At 48.6% G+C, this 16,136-nt stretch overlaps 4 protein-coding genes across 4 annotated transcripts; 2 read left to right on the forward strand and 2 right to left on the reverse strand.

Annotated features, from left to right (window-relative positions):
* Window positions 1–282: 282 nt before the first annotated feature.
* Window positions 283–3,238, reverse strand: LOC108090198 (V-type proton ATPase subunit E). The gene is made up of 5 exons (XM_017188786.2): window positions 3,119–3,238; window positions 2,908–3,020; window positions 2,199–2,411; window positions 1,809–2,135; window positions 283–1,744 (listed from the first exon to the last, which is right to left on the reverse strand). The coding sequence occupies exons 2-5, from the start codon at window positions 2,938–2,940 to the stop codon at window positions 1,637–1,639; spliced, it is 681 nt and encodes a 226-aa protein (XP_017044275.1). The 5' UTR covers window positions 2,941–3,020; window positions 3,119–3,238; the 3' UTR covers window positions 283–1,636.
* Window positions 3,239–3,601: 363 nt separating this feature from the next.
* LOC108090135 (splicing factor 3A subunit 3) lies at window positions 3,602–5,524 on the forward strand. The gene has a single exon (XM_017188675.2). It carries the CDS (start codon window positions 3,727–3,729, stop codon window positions 5,236–5,238), a length of 1,512 nt encoding a protein of 503 aa, XP_017044164.1. The 5' UTR covers window positions 3,602–3,726; the 3' UTR covers window positions 5,239–5,524.
* On the reverse strand, window positions 5,465–6,224 carry LOC108090136 (DNA polymerase zeta processivity subunit). The gene has a single exon (XM_017188676.2). It carries the CDS (start codon window positions 6,119–6,121, stop codon window positions 5,516–5,518), a length of 606 nt encoding a protein of 201 aa, XP_017044165.1. The 5' UTR covers window positions 6,122–6,224; the 3' UTR covers window positions 5,465–5,515.
* Window positions 6,225–6,509: 285 nt separating this feature from the next.
* Window positions 6,510–16,031, forward strand: LOC108090133 (PHD and RING finger domain-containing protein 1). Its single transcript, XM_017188669.2, is given in 8 exon segments — window positions 6,510–7,386; window positions 7,477–9,519; window positions 9,521–9,724; window positions 10,255–14,155; window positions 14,618–14,685; window positions 14,750–14,878; window positions 14,997–15,187; window positions 15,249–16,031. Coding segments are annotated over 7 exon segments (6,798 nt in total). The 5' UTR covers window positions 6,510–7,095; the 3' UTR covers window positions 15,159–15,187; window positions 15,249–16,031.
* Window positions 16,032–16,136: the final 105 nt, after the last annotated feature.

Here is a 16,136-nt window from a genome sequence, read left to right on the forward strand (position 1 = left end):
ATAAGGCTAGAGTGTGTAAAAATTAATAATTTCTCCTACATAATAATAATTTTTCATTATTCTAAAATACTCGGCGTTAAATACTTTTGACTAAATTCGTATACACGTCTTCGCGGTTTTTGTACCCATAGACTTTTACCTTGTCTAAATCTATAGATTTAGATTTAAAACCTTTTTTATAAATAATAAAAACCAGATCGAGCTTGCTAAAATTATGATTATTCCCCCCTGTCTCCAATCGGGTTTTAGAACCAACTTTATCAATAAAATTTGTTATTGTAGTTTAGTTTTTGGAAATACTGTTTTTATTCAACATAAATTTTGTTTAAAAGTAATTTTCTTGCATTTGTATTTCATGTAATGTATATAGTACTCGATGTTATATAATAACGCATATGCTATTTTGTATTTGTTTGCTAAATTTGTAGTTATTCATCATATTGAACAATTTTAATTTACTTGGTAACGGTTAGAAAATGAGCCTGGAGAATACACTATGAACATTGGCGAACATGCAAATACAAGGTTCAAATTAGCTGTAGTTCCTGCGTGTTAGTCGTATGTATGAACGTGGTGTTGTTTAAGAGCCTGATAATATGATGGTGCAGCGGCGAGAAGAAACGGTGGCAGTTCGGCAGCCCCTTAATTGATAGAGTCTAATTTCCATTTTTTTTTTTAGATTTTCTTTTAATTATTAAGTTTTAATGTGTGGAAGCTGAACTTGAAGGTCAACAAATTTAGCTACTTGGGCGGCTTGGCAATACTTTTCCGTCGTGGATGCGATGTATTATGGAGTTTAGGTGTTGCGTGCTTAATATTGTGTATTCGTTACATTCGCTAGCTCGACAACAGACATTGAATGATTTTTTGAGCTTATGGTGGGCCAGTGGTAGCTACACACGCGTCCGTTGCCCGCGAAGCAGCGAAATCGGTAACTTGGGTGCATTTCGGTGCTTTGTCGGGCAACAATGCTGAGTGGCCACATGCGTAGACTGCCAGTGGCTCTGAAAAGGATGTTCGCTGCCGTAGCTTCTCCTGATCGCTGCACGTGATAATTATAAACATAAAGAACATAGACATATAAAACTTCAACAAAGACTACATACGACAGCAATTAATGTACAAATAACAACGCAAAAAGAGGGCAAAAGCTGAAAACAAAATTCTTGGACAGGAATGTATGCAAAATTTTAAAGTGTATGTATACAATATCAGCACATGTCTGGACCTACTGCTCAGAAATATGTGCATATGTAAAAAACGAACAAACTTTAACAAACTCGTATTATGCTTTCGTATGCTCCTAGGACTGTGTCCTCTAAACTATATAGTAAGTATTGGCATACAAACATATATATCAGAGTATATATGTGTGTTTAGTGTGGGTATCATATAACTGTTGAATACAGAAGGACCGAAATGTTCTTGAGTGTTTCAGTTTCAATATACAAAGACAACGGCAAAAGTATTTTGAAATCGAATATAATCCTAGTTGTTGCCTGACTGCCAAAGGATGAGTTTACTTGTGTTCAATGTTTAGTGGCTGGATGTTGTAATAACTTGAACTGTTCCTGCAGGATTGGTGTTGATGCTGGTTCTCTTTCTGATTAGTTGTTTTGTTTTGCACTTAAAAAATTTAATCGGTGAATTTGCGATTGACGTTGCGGCCGAAGAGGGCGTTACGAATCTCGGGCACCAGTTGCTGCGAAATCAGATCTAATCTGGACTCCAGCGTGTTGGGCACCTGTAAAGGGTATTTTGTTAAGTTGAGAGTGCGCCTTAAGAATACTGTTTGTGGGAGTACAAACCTTGATGCGTCCGTTCAGAGCCAGAAGCTCAACACCGCCGCAGGTATCAGCAGAGAGGAAGTCTTTCTCGTCGATGATTAGGTCGACGTTTTGGTTGATCTGGGCCTTGTACTGCTCCACAGCACTGGGGAGGACGTCGCGCACCAAAGGCACATCGACTTCGCGACAGCGCAGGATCACCTTGGGTTCCATGACCTGGAACAGGCCCTGGACGATGAGCTTGGTCAGCACGGTCTGGTATTCGGACTGCTTCTTGGTGACCTCGCCGAGACGCTTGCGGGCGTCATCCAGCACGCTGCTCACATGGTCCTCGCGCACTTTCAGCACCTGGAAAAAGGTTTAAGGAAAGATTGAATGAGTTGGCGACCTAAGGACAACAAAAACTCCCACCTTTAGGCGAGCCTGGTTGAGCATGTTCGATGACTGGATCTTCTTTTGCAGCTCCACCTGCTTCTCCTTCTTCTCGTAGTACTCCATGATCTTGAGGCGCTGCTGCTGGACGAGGCGTCCCTTCTCGATGTTGAACTCCTCCTCGGCCTTGGCGTCGATCTCCTCGGCTTTCTCATTGGCCTCCTGCTCAATGAAGGCCATCATGTGTTTGATCTGAAATAGTAGTCCTGTTTAGTAGTTGCCTCATTTTGTCACATGATTACTGCATTGGAAAGGTCCAAAAACTCCATCCTCTATTTATATTCGTTAAAGTTTTGATAACGTAAGGGGTTTGCTGGTCGTGTGACAGAGAGTGCGAGTGGGGCGCAGACTAGTCGTCTCGCTCCAACACATGGTCCCAATGCGGGGGCCCGTGTCACATGACTATCACGAATTTTTTACTCACATTTTACGCAAAGTTTTTGAACAAATACTTTTGTAAGGGCCTAACTACCAACAAGTTTTGGGATATAACATCTACTTTTTAAGAATTTGTGCCAATCAGACTTGTGGCAGGACACCGAAACTTGTGGTGAAAAGTTCACATGACTTGGGGGCACCTCAGATCCCATGACTTCGCCATTTTTATTGCGGAGAAAAACTTTGGGGCTCTTCTCTAGGTTATTCCGTGTCCAGGAACGACCACCGCCACTCTTCCGCTCCTAATTACCTGTTTCTGTACATCAGCATCGCTCAGTGCCATCTTGACTGATTTTTATCACTTGCACAAACCGAACCGAAAAGAAATTCAAGTTATTCGAAGAAGTCCACGTACAACCGTGCCTGCAATGGTTATAAATTTGTTAAAAACTAATAAAATCAAAACAGAGTTAAGTTTGAAAACTGAGTGGACACGAGGAAAATTGAAAACGATAAGTTACTTTGCCTTCTGCCCAACGTCTGAAAATTTTCACTGCAAATCGATCATATGATTTTACGGGAAGTGTGGCCCTCTGCTCGCACACGTAAAAATGTGTATTTGTTAAAGAAACGGAGCTGCCAGCCCTCTGACAGACTATTCTATCGATTGAGGCGGTATACACTAGGCTATACCCTGTAACTGGTTCCAAAGTACATTAGAGACCGACTAAGTTTCACCAAAATAAAGTGAAACTATATTGCTGCTTTTGCTTTGTTTAATTATTAAGGTTTATGATCTATGAATTCCTATTGAATATTGGCATAATTGTTAAAGTTGTGGAAAATATATAGTCTATGAGAGTGTTTATTTTGAAAATTAAATAATTGTCTAATATTTTATTTTTACTAGTGATTTCTTTTTTTTTTAACATTTATTTTACAAGGTTTTTTCTTTTGACATTTGTATCGAAAATACCAAGTGAATACCGATATTTTACCATCTCTGTTTCGTGGTGACTGTTTTTTTCTTGTACACACGCTAACTCAGTACCAATTTGTTTTTTGTAGTGGTTTTAGCAAAAACAAGCTACATTTGATTTGTACGGTCGAATCTTTGCACCTGCGAGCTATGGAGACGCTCCTAGAACAGCAAAGGCGCTACCACGAGGAGCGCGAGCGCCTGGTAAAACTCATGGTGGACGAGCACGCGACCAAAAAGCCGGGTGAGAAGGAGCGCATCCACTCGGAGCACCGGCTGAAATACCTTATGGAACTCCACCACAACGCCACGTCGCAGCTGCGCGATCTCTACGAGGACAAGGACAACGAGCGCAAGGCCGAGATCGCAGCCCTTTCTGGACCCAACGAGTTTAACGAGTTCTACGCTCGCCTGAAGCAGATCAAGCAGTTCTACAAGTCGCATCCAGCGGAGGTTAGTGTGCCGCTGTCCGTCGAGTTCGACGAGATGATCCGGGTGTACAACAATCCGGACGATATGAGTGCCCTGGTGGAGTTTACGGATGAGGAGGGAGGTGGTCGGTATCTGGACCTTAATGAGTGCTATGAGCTCTATTTAAACCTGCGGGGCGTCGAGAAGCTGGACTACATAACCTACTTGATGTCATTCGACCACGTCTTTGACATACCCCGCGAGCGCAAGAATCGGGAGTACCGAAAGTACATAGAGACCCTTAATGACTACCTCCACCACTTCATCCTGCGCATCCAGCCCTTGCTCGACTTAGAAGGCGAGCTGCTGAAGGTGGAGCTCGACTTCCAGCGACAGTGGCTGCAGGGCACATTCCCCGGCTTCTCGCTCAAGGAGACAGAGTCGGCGCTGGCCAACACTGGTGCCCACCTCGATTTGTCCGCCTTTTCCAGCTGGGAGGAGCTGGCCTCCCTGGGTCTGGATCGTTTGAAGTCGGCTCTCGTGGCTCTAGGGCTCAAGTGCGGTGGCACGCTGGAGGAGCGCGCTCAGCGGCTATTTTCCACCAAGGGCAAGAGTACCTTGGATCCCGCCCTGATGGCTAAAAAGCCGAGTGCCAAGACCGCTAGTGCACAGTCAAGGGAGCACGAGCGCCACAAGGAGATTGCCCAGCTGGAGGCACTGCTTTACAAGTATGCCGAGCTTCTCTCTGAGCAGCGAGCGGCCACCAAGGAGAATGTGCAGCGAAAGCAGGCTAGAACCGGCGGCGAGCGGGACGACAGCGATGTGGAGGCCAGTGAGTCCGATAATGATGACGACCCCGATGCGGATGACGTGCCGTACAATCCCAAAAACCTGCCGCTTGGCTGGGATGGGAAGCCGATCCCCTACTGGCTGTACAAGCTGCACGGACTTAACATCAGCTACAATTGCGAGATCTGCGGAAATTTCACTTATAAGGGTCCCAAGGCTTTCCAGCGCCACTTCGCCGAATGGCGCCATGCGCACGGAATGCGCTGTCTGGGTATCCCCAACACCGCCCACTTTGCCAACGTTACCCAAATCGAAGACGCCATTACGCTGTGGGAGAAGCTCAAGTCGCAGAAACAGAGCGAGCGCTGGATAGCCGATCAGGAAGAAGAGTTCGAGGACTCGCTGGGCAACGTGGTCAACCGAAAGACGTTCGAGGATCTAAAACGCCAGGGACTGCTTTAGAGAGTAGATTTAAGGGTCGCTTAAATACTTAAGAAAGTCTTTGGATAATTCAACATTTTTTCTATTAACTTTGAGAGCCTGTTGAATTATTTCGAATTTGCCTATCATATCTTAAATTTAAGACTTGAGAATGGTCAAATCGTTTATATTCTAAGATCGACATACGATTTCTTTTGTTGTTTAGCGACCAGCATATTCTATGTAGTTTAAATAAAAAATAATCATCTTGTAAACTGTCTGATTTAATGATTAAATTATTGCGAACCTCAAACATATATCAGCTGAAGATGAACGCCTGCATTTTCAATCCGACATTTTTCACCGTGGCCAAGGGAAGCAGGGAAAAGGCTTGCGATGAGGAGTGTCGTCCTGGACTTTGAGTCTGCAACCAGGGAAACTCCTGGTACTGGGATTCGTGGCTGAAGCGTATAAATGCATCCTGTGTGGTGTGCAGGTGGATTTTAAACTGGCAGTTTCCTGGAGGCAGTTTGGGTAACGGCTTCACCCGTTCGGATAGTTTGTAAATGGCTGAGCGCAGTTGCTGCTCAAACTCTATCAGGTGAGGATCCTCTGCTGTGGCGTGGCCATCTTCCCCCAGCAATTCCGTTTGGATTTGGTAGCTCTCCAGCGGCTCGTTCTCCTTCTGGTACACTATCAGCGCAAGGCACTGCAACTCGTGGCGGATGAGCAATTCCCGAGCGGATTTTAAAACGCCGGCCAGGTAATTGTTAAGTGGCGGAAAAATAGAAACAAAGACCGGTGTGTTGTACACCCTCCTCTTTTTAAATATCTGCGAGGGGTATATACCCCTAACGTATAGGATGTGATTCAGAAGAACCTCTATCGCCTCCAGATGGATATCGGCCGTACAATCTGCCTGCATTTCGTAAGCAAGCGAAATAACAATAAATAGAACGGATTTAATTAAAACGGGAAATATGGGAAGTTATCGATAGTAACGAAGTTTAACTATAAGAATGTTATTCTGGGAGTATCTTTCTAAAGGCTTTCGTCAAAGTATTTAATTTTATTTAAAATTTGATTTTTATAAGTTCAGCCACGAGAATTAGTAAATATAATAATAAATTTGTATTTTGTCTTTGAACTTATACATTTTTTAAGCAGGATCTTGATTTTCTTTCGTGGCTCTACAAATAATTCCATAAAATTGATGTCCTTTTAAAAATACAACCATTTTTTTAAAATAACTTTTACATAAACCAGCTTTAATTAAATAAAACTCGCTTATGAACAAACGAACTAAATTCGATTGCAATAATATGCACCAATGCGTCTGTTTGTCGTTAGCGATGGATCGTTGTCGGCAGCCAGCTATCGAAAGCGCTCGCTGGTGCGTTCTCCCACCCTTAGCTGAAAAAATGGCTGAAATTCGAGTGTGTGTGTGAAGGAAACTGTGTGAGAAAAATTTGCGTTTGCTACCAATTCGGAAATTACGGCCTTGCGGCATCAAAATCGGACTCCATTGTTCCTAGGCCACCCCAGCTGCCACGCCCACGATTTCCCACGGAGGAGGCTAACGGTCGAACGTCAGGCAGGGCTCCAGAAAATTGGCAATTGATGCCACTCTCCGAAATCGGCACTCGGCACTCTCCTCCACTCACAGCGGCTTGAAATTACGGACAAGCTAGGCCAAAAAAAGCATCAGCTCTGGTTACCGTGTCGAAAAATGTGGATTTCAGACCGAACAGAGAAACTACCAGGCGCGGATAACTAGATGAGAATCGAGCGAAGAGCACTCCCTATATGTAATATATATGTAATAAACGCGCCTGCCCCGCCGACAGTGTACATACATCAATATATCGGCTTGATACACACATACGCAGTTGCATCAGCATGTCCGACCGTGATTCTGATTCCGAATCCGACGCTGGCCCACCCATGAATCATCAGCGGGTCCAGCGGAACCGGCGCATCATCATGCGGATCGAATTTAAAGATTCAGAGGACACGGCATCGGACCCCGATCAGGACGACCGGCCGTCCTGCTCTACCGCGACACGGCCGCGGCGTGGCGCCCGGCGCCAGGAGGGGAATCGTGAGTCGGACGCGGTGAACCGGAAGTCCACGCGCAAGTTTCGCAGTCGGAACGGGGTGCAGAGTGACGGCTCATCCAGCGGCAGCGATGTAAGGCATTATTCCCGAATCTGTCCTAATCCCAATCGGAACTCCACCCTGCAGGCTTCAGTTTTTAATGTTTCCCATGGTCCATTGCAGATCAATCAGCGGACCATTCGCAGCAGCAAGCGGAACAAAGTGGAGTCCTACGACGAGGAGGAGCAAGACCAGACGCCCAGTGTGGCAGAAAGACTACAGCCCACGACTGCTGAGCCCGATCCCGGCTTCAGTTCCGACAGCAGCAGCAACGATCTGCTTGAGAAGTGTCCAATCTGTCTGTTGACCTTCCGGCAGCAGGAGATCGGCACGCCAGCCACCTGCGAGCACATTTTCTGCGCGGCTTGCATCGACGCTTGGTCGAAAAATGTTCAGACCTGTCCCATAGACCGCATCGCTTTCGACAGGATTGTGGTGCGCGACTCCTACGCCAGTCGCCAAGTGGTAAGGGAGACGCGGGTGGACCTGACCAAGTCTAAAACAGAGTTAGCTCTGGACGACGAGGCAGAGGGTACTGCGGCTTCTGAAGAGGAGCTGACCAACTGCGAGGTCTGCGAACGTCCGGAGCGGGAGGATGTAATGCTTCTATGCGACAGCTGCAATCAGGGATACCACATGGACTGCCTGGACCCGCCGCTACACGAGGTTCCTGCTGGCTCCTGGTACTGCGACAACTGCGTTGATTCCGAGGAGGACGACGCCGACGAGCAGATGGAGCTCGCAGACGACTTGAGTCAGCTGTACGAAGACATCAGGGGAATGGGCTTGCCGGAGACTCGACTCAGGGTGCGCGAAGTGCAACAGCCGCCAAGGATCCTGCGCACCCGCCAGAACGAACGCATTCGAGCGGCTGTACTGCGACGCACCCGCTCTGCTGTGGATTCAACCCAGACCAGAACGCGCACCACCACCACCACTACAACCACAACGACCACCACTCGACGCACAACCACAAGCACCACCAAACGGCCCGCTCAACGGCGCGGGCGGAAGAGGACTCGCCATCGCACCTACGTGGTGGAGTACGACCTGAATAACTTCGACGAGAAGTTTGCCCTGAAGACTAGTAAGAAGGTGATCAGGCGACGTCGGCGCCGCCGTCGTCGAGTGGTAGCCCCTGCCTCTAGTGAAGGACCTGGTCGACGACTTTCGGCGAGCAAGCGACTAGCGGAGCAGTTGGGAGTAAAGTTGGACGGAGTGCAGCGTTCTCATCTCAGCGGCGGAACTGCCTCCAGTTTTTCGCTCTTTGGGAACGCCAACGACTTGGAGTACTTCTCGGACAGTGAGCCAGAGTTCGGCGGCAGTGCCACCTCTGCTGGACTCGGATCGACGGCGGTGCAAACGTCAGTTCGCATTGCTAGCATTGGAGCCCCGCGAATCCGTAAAGCCTTGCTCCAAGGCAAGGCACGCATTGCCGCCACGCCTTCAGCCCCGGCTTCAGCTTCAGCTTCAGCTGGTGACATTCTGTCCACAATATTGGATCTGCAAGATCGTTGGCACGACGCTTCGCGCAACCTGAGCGATGTGCACATTAGGGCGGATGGTACCCTCAATCTGCCCCAAAGACTGCCGCCTGCAGCAAAGCCAGCAGCAGCGCCGACGGCGTCCGCTTCTAAGTCCGAGGAGCACGTAACCCAGGCGCCGCTCTACCAGCGCGGTGGAGCAGGACCGAATTTTAGCAGGGGTGGAGGAGCTGGCGCAGGCGACAACTACAACAATCGCTACAGCGGCAATAACAGTTACAGGGGAGGTGGAGGGGGCGGTGTAGCGTCCGGTGGCGGCGGTGGACCTGCCTCGCGGCAATCGACGAGCGGCGGAGACGGCCAAGGGGCTAGTAGTTTTAGTAACCAAAACTTCAGCAGTCCCAGCCCCAACAACAGCAACACAAATTTGTCAAGCTTTACGCCCTTCCACCTCCGATTCAACACGCCCACCCGCCCGCAGCAGCAACGCCAGCCAAACGTGCCCCCCGCCACTCAGCCCACGCCCCCATTTCGTGGAAGCGCACCACCTCCAGCCGCGGTGCCATCGCCATCGAACAGTTTTCCATCGCGACCTCCGGTGTTCGCGCCCCCTGTGAACCACCATCCGGCACCGGTGATGGCCCTGCCAAGAGTGCCTTCAGTACCACCTCCGCCGATACCACCCCCCAACCATACCTTGGAACAACCCGCTCTTCAAGATGAACACCCTGCAGCAGTCGCCGCTGAAAGTCAATGATCGCAACGTAGACGACGATGCCGACAATTGTCCGAATTTTTCAATTTACTCGCAAGAGTCTCAGGCGGTGGCAAACGCCTCGACAATGGCGTCGGGGATTGCACAAGGATCAGCCGATGTGTCCGATAAGGTAAGTCATGGATAAAAATATTTTACAGTTATTTGGAGCTGTAAGTCATGGATAAAAATATTTTACAGTTATTTGGAGCTGTTTAGATTATTTATTTATTTTCGACCTTAGAAACTGAAAATTTAGAGTGCGTGCATTGCCGACGATTAAAAAGCTTACATTTTATTTCATAGGATTAGTAGAAGTTATTTTTTTTTCCCAAAATATTTCTTTGAGTTCAAAATCACGAGTTTGTAAAACATTACATCGTTTGAATTTCGGTTTTTAATAAGTTTATATGAACCGAAGGCCACATTTAAGTGTTTTATTTGATATGATTTTTTTCACAGAACTGGTTTGGACCACTGTTATTAGTTAATAATTTGACGGATTTTGCCTAGAATAATGTTATTGGAACAAAGCAATTCGTGTACTTTAAAAAGAAGAAGGAGCAAAAATATAACTTAGATAAGTTAACTTTGTTAGTAATTCAGACGGATTTTCTCTGGTTTACTATTAACCATCTCTCCTTATTGTTTTTATTGCGACAGGATGATGACGATATGAATGAAGATTTAGTACAATTAGATGACGATGACGAGGATAACGAAATACCTTTGCCCCCGGGACCAGAGCCCGAACAAGTGCCCGATAAAGTCAACGAAGATCTGTACGAGCCGGAGAATCCCACTGACGAGCCGGATGAGCAGGAAGATAACGAAAAGCCCTGTGATGACGCACCCATGGAAGAGTCGGAGTTATCCGATCAAGAGGTCAGCAAGACGGGGGCAACCCCTTCGAAGGCCCTCGATGAAGAGGAGGCAAAGACGCGCAGCACTCCCAGTCCGACGGTTAAGGATCGGGCCAAGGGCGTCCTGGAGCTGTACGATGACAGTGACTGGGAAGAGCTGGACATTGACAAGCCGAAGGAATATGAAAAGGCGCTGGTTTCCGACGCACAGTCCAACCCGAAGCCGAAAAAGTCCAGGAAGGCCAGCTCCAATAAAGACGCAGATGCGGAGAAGGACGACAACGCTAGTGGCAGTGAGCACGAGCAGGATCGGTCATACACGCCCTGTCTGGACGAGAAGAATTTGGCGGAGGGGGAGGAGGAGGCGGCTGCATCAGCGCCTCCGGATGCGGACGGCAACAGTCACAAGACGGGCTCCTCCAAGTCTTCCGATGACGAAGAGGAGCCAGAACAGGCTGTCGCCACGGATATTGTGTCGGAGGACGAGCTGACCAACGAAAACGGCTCGAAACGACGCAGTCGAAGCCGCGGTAGGGCGAGAAAGCAATCCAAGTCCAAGTCGAAATCGCGTTCAAAACGCAGCAAGGACGAAACCTTCAAAAAAGTGGGAAAGCGACAAAAGGATCGCAACTACCGCGGAGACAAGACAGAGGCGGATCGCAGCCCTTGCACTCCAAAGAGCCGCTCCAAGAGCCCGAAGCGCAGCAAGAGTGCCAGTCCAAGTAGGAGCCGGACCAAGAGCAAAAGCAGGAGCAGAAGCAGAAGCAGAAGTCGATCCCCCAGTCGCAGCAGGATCAGGCGTCGCCGTAGCAGCCGCTCTAAGTCATACTCCCGCTCTCACTCCAGGTCTCGATCGCGTTCCAATTCGTATAGCCGCCAGCGGTTCTCCTTCCGTGGACGGGACAACCAGCGCGGCTTCATGCGTGGACGCGGTGGACTTCGTTTCAATTACCGCAATCAACAGTTCCACAACCGGCCGTTTCAGCACCACAACCAGAACTACCACCAGAACCAAAACTTTCATCAGCAGCACCATCAGCAGCAGCATTACTTTCACTACAACCAGCACGGCCAGCACCAGCAGTTCTTTCAGCGGCCCAAACGCAGGGAACTACCTCGCTATGACGTGCGCAACGTAGTGGGTGCATCGAGGCACCAGCACCAGGCCAAGGACCGCTATGGACGCGACGCAATGCGGTCGGCCAGAAGTCGATCGGGCAGGCGCAACTCGCGCAGTTTCTCGCGGAGCGTTTCGAGGGGATCGAGGGGTTCCCTGCGCTCTCGTTCGGCCTCGCCGAAGCGCTTCCGAAGCTTTAGCATCTCGCCAACGCCCCCGCCAGGCACCTCGCCGTCTCCCCACAAACAAGGCGAAAGGCGTAGAACCTCGTCGGGCAGACGGTATGCCCGCTCGCCCTCGCCGCTGCCGCCTCCTCCGAACGAAAGCGCCCATAGTCCAGTGTCTCCGCGGTCCAGAAATTCGCGCTCACACACTCCCAATCGCATTAACGGCGGGGGAGGCAACAGATCGCCTCTCTACCTGGGCTCGCCGCGCTATACGCCTCGACTGAGTCGCAGCCGGAGCAGGAGTCGCTCAAAAAGTCCCAAGGATGCGCCCAAGAAGAAGAAAAAGAAGTCCGACAAGAAGAAAAAGAAGAAGAGGACGGGCAGCGCCAGTCCAACGACAGCTGCGCGGATGAGGCGCATCTCCCGACAACGCGATCCCTTCGAGGATGCCGATGACTTCCTGGCGCCGCAGAGAAAGCGCAAGAAGGGCGGAATAGTCCCTGGTCAGTGGTCCCCGTCGCCTTCTCCCGGTCGCTGTGATTTCCTGCACGACGGCGCCTGCGCGGACAAGAACTCCTCCTGGACGCCACCGCTGGAATCTCCCAAGGGTGCCGGTGGCCACTACGACAACGATGGTGGCTTGACACCCAAGAAGGCCAAGCGCAAGCGGGACAAGAGCAAAAAGAAGAAGAAGCAGTACCCGCTGGAGAAGCAGCGCAAGGAGAAGAAGCGCAAGCGGCGAACCCAGACGCCGGAGCCTTTGCCCTCGAAGGAGGTGTTCGCTTCGGGCAACAACATCCTGGTGAGCGTGAGCTTCAACAAGGAGGCGAGCGCCAACAATGCGATCTCCACGCTGGGCTCTCAGCAGCAGTCGACAGTCACAATGCCATCCGGCAGGGGGGAGGATCTGTTGAGCGAGCGCCTGACCAGCAGCATCAGCAGCGCTGTGGGCGCCGTCAAGAAGGGAAAGCGGGAAAAGCCACGCAAGCGGAAGAAGCTGGAGGCCAAGCCGGTGGCCATCATCGATCTGGAGCGCTCGCCCTTCCAGGTTCATCAGGAGCCGGCCGATGTCATTGTGCTCACCGACAGCGAGGATGCGACCGATCAACTTTCCACGAGAAGGGAGAGGGAGAGGGAGCGAGATAGGGACCACGACCTGATGCGCGAAAACGGGCAAAGAGAAAAAACGCCGCAGGTTGGTTCCTTGGACACAATCATGGAGACCTCGTACGAGAACATGACGCAGTCCACCGGCCCCAAGACGCCACCCGAGCCGCCCCTCGTTAAGTTCAACCTGCCCACCAAGAAGATGCAGCACAAGCCGCGCAGCAATCCGCTGCACGAAGACGCCGATGATATTAACTCCGCGGACGAACTGGAGGCAGCCTGTTCCCTGGCTCCCGAGGAGCAGTCGCCCCAGCACGGTCACGGCAGCCACGATGGCGGCCAGAAGATCGGACCGAACACGCCCCCGGAGTCGGGACCGCGCTCGCCCGACGTCTACGATCCCTTCGAGCCGACCAAGTCGCCCTCCCTCTCACCGCGCTCGCCGACACCACCGCCGTGCCAGAGCCTGGATCAGCAAGCGGCCGGCAGCATGCCGGCGAGCAGTGCGATCGGTTCGGCGTCTGGAGACAAAGGAGAGAGCGATGCGGGCCACGCAACCGTGTCCAATGCGAGCACCAGCACCCAGACCCAGACGAGCGTGCTCAACCCGGTGGATCTGGTGATGGCGCTGATGAACAAGCCCAACCAGAGCGGAGCTAACCAGCAAGAGAGCGAGGTGAGCTCCGCCCAGTACATCAGCAGCAGCTCGGTCAGCCTCTCGCTGGGCGTCGGCTCCAGCACCTCCGGCGGCGCAGGGGGAATCGGCGGAGGCGACAGCCATGACAAGGCCACCGATGGAAAGACCATCACCGTTCTCTCCAACGTTTTGCTCACGAGCAGCAGCGTGGTGTCCAGCTCGCAGCACATACCGTCGATTTCTAGTCCGACGCCGCCGTCAAAGAAGCTCACCCCGCTGCCGAAGGCCGGAGGCAGTGTGGCCAGCAGCAGCAGCGGAGTTGGCAACATGCCCACCACCAGCGGAGGAGTGGGTGGTGGCCTTCGGAACGGCAGTGGCCTTGGCAATGCCGGGGGATCGAGCAACGCCCTCGACGACTCATTTAACATGGACATCGAGAGCCCCTATTCGCCCGGCTCGGCCGACTACGAGGATCTGTTCGAGCCTCCCAGCTTAATGGAGGGCAACCGGCGAGCGAAGGGCGGCGCATCTGCCGGGGGTAAAGTGGAAATGTTCGACAACCTATTCGGAAGCAGTTCGCCAGTGGGCAATATCCGGGTGTCATCGCGCTACACAACTGCGGCAGGCAAGAAGACGCATCGTAGCAAGGGCGACCGCAAATCAAAATCAAAAGGTGGGTCTTGTTCTCTGGTTGAAGTTAGGCTCCTTGTTTGACTTTTTGTTTTTACACCCTTGCAAAGGTTATTATAATTACAGTCCGAAAATCACAATGCACTTAAGACCCCTTAAGTATATACATATATATTCTTGATCAGCAAGAACATCTGGGTCGATCTAGACAACAAGTCTGTCAGTTTAAAAGCTATCTCGCTGAAATTACCAAAATTTTCGAAATCGAAAATTAACGGGAAAAAAGTATGACGCCGTTGTTTTTTTTTTGGCACATGTTGTTTCTAACGGCTCTTGAATTTCGAATTAAATTTTATGAAAATTTTATGAGTTACAATTCCAAGGGTGGAATTAGCTTTCTTGCTTGTTTCCAGTTAAAAAGTTTCCTTGACGATTTGCAAAGATCAAGCCTTCGTATTTTTTATCTGAAATCATTACAATACCTGTTTTTTTTCACAATTTTCAGGTGCAAGAAATACGGATGCATATGACGATGTGCCGAATTCGGCAACTGACCTACAAAATAAGGATAGAGTGAGTCAATTTCGAACACACCCTGTGAAACAGAAAAAATATGAATTTTGTTTTTGCTTTACAGCTTTTACGCAAGTTAAATCGACAGGAACGTGTCGTTGAGGAGGTAAAATTGGTGTTAAAGCCGTACTTTAACAAGAAAGCGATTACAAAGGATGACTACAAGGACATCATGCGAAGAGCTGTGCCCAAGGTAAGTTATCTGTCATAATAATAACAAATTCTTAAAGCAACCTAACATTTTATAAATTGAATAACTAAATCATTTAGAACTAAATCACGTATAATAAATATTTCTATCCTTTCTTTAGATCTGCCACAGTCGGTCTGGTGAAATTAATCCACACAAGATTAAAAATCTTATTGACGCGTATGTAAGGAAATTCCGAGCAAAGCACAAGAAGTTGAGTCTCCTGAACACGGGGCAAGTTAGTAGTGCTGTTAAATGTGCCGCCTATCTAAAAAAACTGTAAGCCAGCAAGCGAGCGCCTAGGAACCGGCAGTAAGTTCAAATAAATATTCGCTGGTTTCCACGATAAGTAAAATAATTTTCTTATTTTCAGCTTTTGGTAAAAAAAATTTAAAGAATTTTGCGGTCGCATGCATTCCTAAAATCTACCATCAAATGAAACCAATAATATCCATCAGCCAACATCGCAAACTTGGGAAAAGTGAATGGAAAACTCAAACTGTCATTTACTATTGGAATTTAGTTTTTAAGCCAATTTTAGGTCACTTTACGAATGATTTAGACCGTAAGCGAAATACAGAAGTGAAGATTTTTAAATATTAAGCAAAAGCAGTTCGCCACCTAACTTTTGGTTACCCAAAGCACTACAAAAACACTTTATTTATATCAAGACTAGTTCATTAGATTGTTTATTTGTACGAAACCTGTAATGATAATTTAACTGTTTTGCATGAGCATTAACAATTTGTAAGTAGTTAAGTGAAGGCAAAACAAAATTGTATTTTACCTCTGATAATTTAAATACTTAAATTAAACACATTTGAAAAAATGATTGATAACATCAACAAATTGGCGCGCACTGAAGAAGGCATAGCAAATTCCTGGGAATGTCGTTCATGCGGTCGAGTATTTTTCTTGAAAGAATGTTGTTATTAAACAATTGTAATTATGTATTCATAGGATTAACTGCATGGACAGTTATGCAGTACATCTACCAATCAATTGATTTCGCATAGTCGTTCAGTCATAATTTTTGAATAACGAGTAAGGGTGTTTGCGCTGCAACACAAATGATAACAGTATATTTAATTATGCAAATTGTGCTAAATCGTTTTGTAAATATCCATATACATAAAAATAAAAGCGATTAATCCAACAACGTTGTTCTAACTGTCTCATCACTAACCAATATGATAAACGACATATGATATATCTGATATTTGAATTTAAAATTCATTCTGTATATCATTGGCCATCCCAT

This window comes from Drosophila ficusphila, unplaced genomic scaffold (genome assembly GCF_018152265.1).
Source record: "Drosophila ficusphila isolate 14025-0441.05 unplaced genomic scaffold, ASM1815226v1 contig_791, whole genome shotgun sequence".
In the NCBI taxonomy this organism is placed as follows: domain Eukaryota; kingdom Metazoa; phylum Arthropoda; class Insecta; order Diptera; family Drosophilidae; genus Drosophila; species Drosophila ficusphila.